Source organism: Onychomys torridus, chromosome 3, assembly GCF_903995425.1.
Source record: "Onychomys torridus chromosome 3, mOncTor1.1, whole genome shotgun sequence".
In the NCBI taxonomy this organism is placed as follows: Eukaryota; Metazoa; Chordata; class Mammalia; order Rodentia; family Cricetidae; genus Onychomys; species Onychomys torridus.
In genome coordinates, this window is record NC_050445.1 from 144,819,621 (window position 1) to 144,822,726 (window position 3,106).

General features: G+C 37.9%; 1 protein-coding gene across 1 annotated transcript; it reads right to left on the minus strand.

The window, feature by feature from the left end:
• Positions 1–865: 865 nt before the first annotated feature.
• Positions 866–1,834, minus strand: LOC118580321 (taste receptor type 2 member 140-like). Its single transcript, XM_036181981.1, has one exon. The coding sequence runs from the start codon at positions 1,832–1,834 to the stop codon at positions 866–868; it is 969 nt and encodes a 322-aa protein (XP_036037874.1).
• Positions 1,835–3,106: the final 1,272 nt, after the last annotated feature.

The following is a 3,106-nucleotide window of genomic DNA, read 5'->3' on the forward strand; positions in this document are numbered from 1 at the left end:
CAAGCAGCTGTCAAAGAAGAGTCTGTGCTGCTGCTGGCATGAGACTGTGGGACCAGGAAGCCCAGTGTGCCAGTGTGGCTCCATTTCTATGCATTCAGAATCTTTAAGCTTTCTTTGGTCTATGTAGATCAATGCCCAATGGTGATTGCCAAATGTAACTGGAACTTTTTCCGTGTCCCACTCAATCCTGCAGTTGCTCAGACCCAAGTAAACATAGAGGCTTATATCAATTACAAACTGATGGCATATGACTCCAACTTCTTCCTAGTTAGCTCTTATATCTTAAATTAACCCATTTCTATTAATCTATAAGTCACCACATGGCCATGGCATATGGGTATTTTCACATCTTGCTTCTCCTACCAATGGCTTGCAGCATCTCCTTCTTCTCCTTTCTCCTCCCACTGTCTCTCTTGGATTTTCCGACCTGGCTCCATCCAGCCCTGCCATAGGCCAATGCAGATTTATTCATCAACCAATCAGAGCAACACATATTCACAGCATACAGAAAGGCATCCCACAGCACAGTGTCTATGGTGGGACACCTTACACAGCCTTGGTTCAGAGGAAGGGGCTTGAACCTGCCTCAACTGAATATACCAGGCTCTGCTGACACCCCATGGGAGTCTTTGCCTTGGAGGATGTGGGAATGGGGGGTGGGTTGGGGGGGAAGGCTGGGGGTGGGAAGAGGGAGGCAAGGGGCACCTATGCCCAGTGTGTACAATGAACAGAAAATTTCTTAATAATAATATAAAAAGGAAAAAATAGGAAAAAAGAATTTTGTAACATTCACAAAGCTACAGCTGAAGAATAAACCATAAGTACAAATGTAAGCATACAGAGTCTCTTAAGAACAGGTCCTCCTCTAGAAAATTGGAGATGACTCCCTATGTGATCTAAAGATTAGAGGTTCTGCAGCATTGAGCCTGCACCTCAACCACCACATCATGGACAGAAAAGCCTGTCTGAGCTTAGTGTTTCCCAGAATTAGGACACAGGAGTGGCCTGAGGGAAAAACAAATGCTATATCATCCAAAAGTAAGTTGAACAAATTTTTATGCTGAATCTCATTTTTCCAAGACTGTATAACAAATGCCAGAAAGAAAATGGTATATAGAAACAGGAAGGTGACCACCATTTTCAGGGCCTTTATGTGGGCTGCAGTACTAGTGTCTCTTGAGCCTTTGACATTGAGTTGCATGTTCTTTAGATGTCTCCACAGGGAGAAGATGAGCAAGAGAATAGTTGTCAGGGACACAGTGAAGGGTATTAATGTGAACATAGTGTTAGTGAGTAAAGGAAACCTAGAAAACTCTACATAGTCATTTGAACTAGAACTGTAGGACATATTTGCTTTATATCCATCAATCTTGATAACAACATATGAGTTTATGACTATAATATTTATAAACAAGAACAGAAGAGACACCAGCAGTGTCACTGAAACAACTTTTCTTACTCTCCATTTTAGGGAAAGAAAAATAGAATTTGAAAAGTTGGCTATCTTGAGGAAATAAAATATGCTGAGACATGTAGCAAGCCAGATGCTGAAATGATTGGTCAGGGTCCAGAAAATATTAGTTATTCTCAACACTTTTCCAGTTATCATTAAAGATGGGTACAGCTCAGATATCAATAAAATTATAAATAGTGACCATAAAAAAGCAAGTCTGGAGATGGCCAGAGCAGTGAAGATCATATCCAATGAAGAGATCTTTCTTCTCTTGTCAAAGTCCAAGATGTTCACCAGTATTATGAATCCATTTCCTAAGATCCCTATAATGATTTCCATATCTAGAATTATTAATAATATGTACTCTAGAGTAGCCTTCATAGTCACCAGAAGATGCTCCAAGTACTACTGTACTGCTGAAAGTTTAGTAATGTGATCTAAAAGACCATGTCTATGTCATTCTTGAAAATTCAAAACATAACTATTATGGACTTTCATACACAATGTCAATCAAACATCAACAATCATTGATGACTTTGCTTATAGTTTTCTTCACAATAAATAATACATTGTCCAAAATAGCTCAGATGAAATTCATCTAGGTCCTAAGAACTTTACACATGGCAGCTGGAAGTTCTCTGTAGTTGATGCTAAAAGAAACATTGAATTTTCAATTGTGTCATCAAAACAAAGTTACTCTTATTTACATTGTTTTACATGTCCACTTATTTAAATTTAGCTACTTAATTTCTAGGCAAGCTAAAATTCAAGCCAGCAAAAAAAAAAAAAATAAGAATGACACTAAATACAATGAAATAAAAATTCTGTGTAGGGACATATTCTTATTTTCAAGATTCTTCCCTTAAGTTATTAGAGTCACCTACTTATGTAATAGAATGAATTACCCCCACAAATACCTTGTACTGAGAACAGTGATCATTTTTCTTCAGCAAGGTTATAAATGCTCTCTTTTACATGAATACACTAATGTACACTAATGCATAAATATAAAATTAGACACACATCCCTTCATTTCTCACTTCAGTAATTTCTCTTTACCATTATTGAATAATTTCTATGCATTCAACTCATTCTGAGTACTGTGGCAGCAGTTTAGACATTGTATAGATTGCTTTCAGGTGTAATTGATGAAGTAAGTATTCTGCAAATGTGTCTACTTTATCTTTGCACAAAAAAAATCTTTAGAGATATTCCTCTTGTGCTACAGAACATACAATGAGGTTATATAAATTAATCTACACCACAAGATTCCTCCTCACTCTCTATCTCTGTCTGTAGTACATCCCACTTCCCTCATAAGTACCGAGGAGCTTCAGACAGTATCCATTTCCCTTCATGTGGCTCCAATATCTTCTTCATTACTATCACTGTAGGCATCAAGGCAAGTGAGTGATGGTGCAATGCCTAGGAAAGCTGGAAAATGAAGCATGACATGATAACATTCTTCAAAAGCTAAAATATAGTCAAAGAAGTAATGACACAAACAGAAGAAAGACAGGAGAACACTGCATTTCACTTCTGTGGTAGAGCTGGTACACACTTCCCAACATGTAAAAAGTTGACTCAGGAGGATAACAAGTCTGAAACCAGCCTGAACTACATGATCAGACCCTGTCTCAAAACAACAGCAGC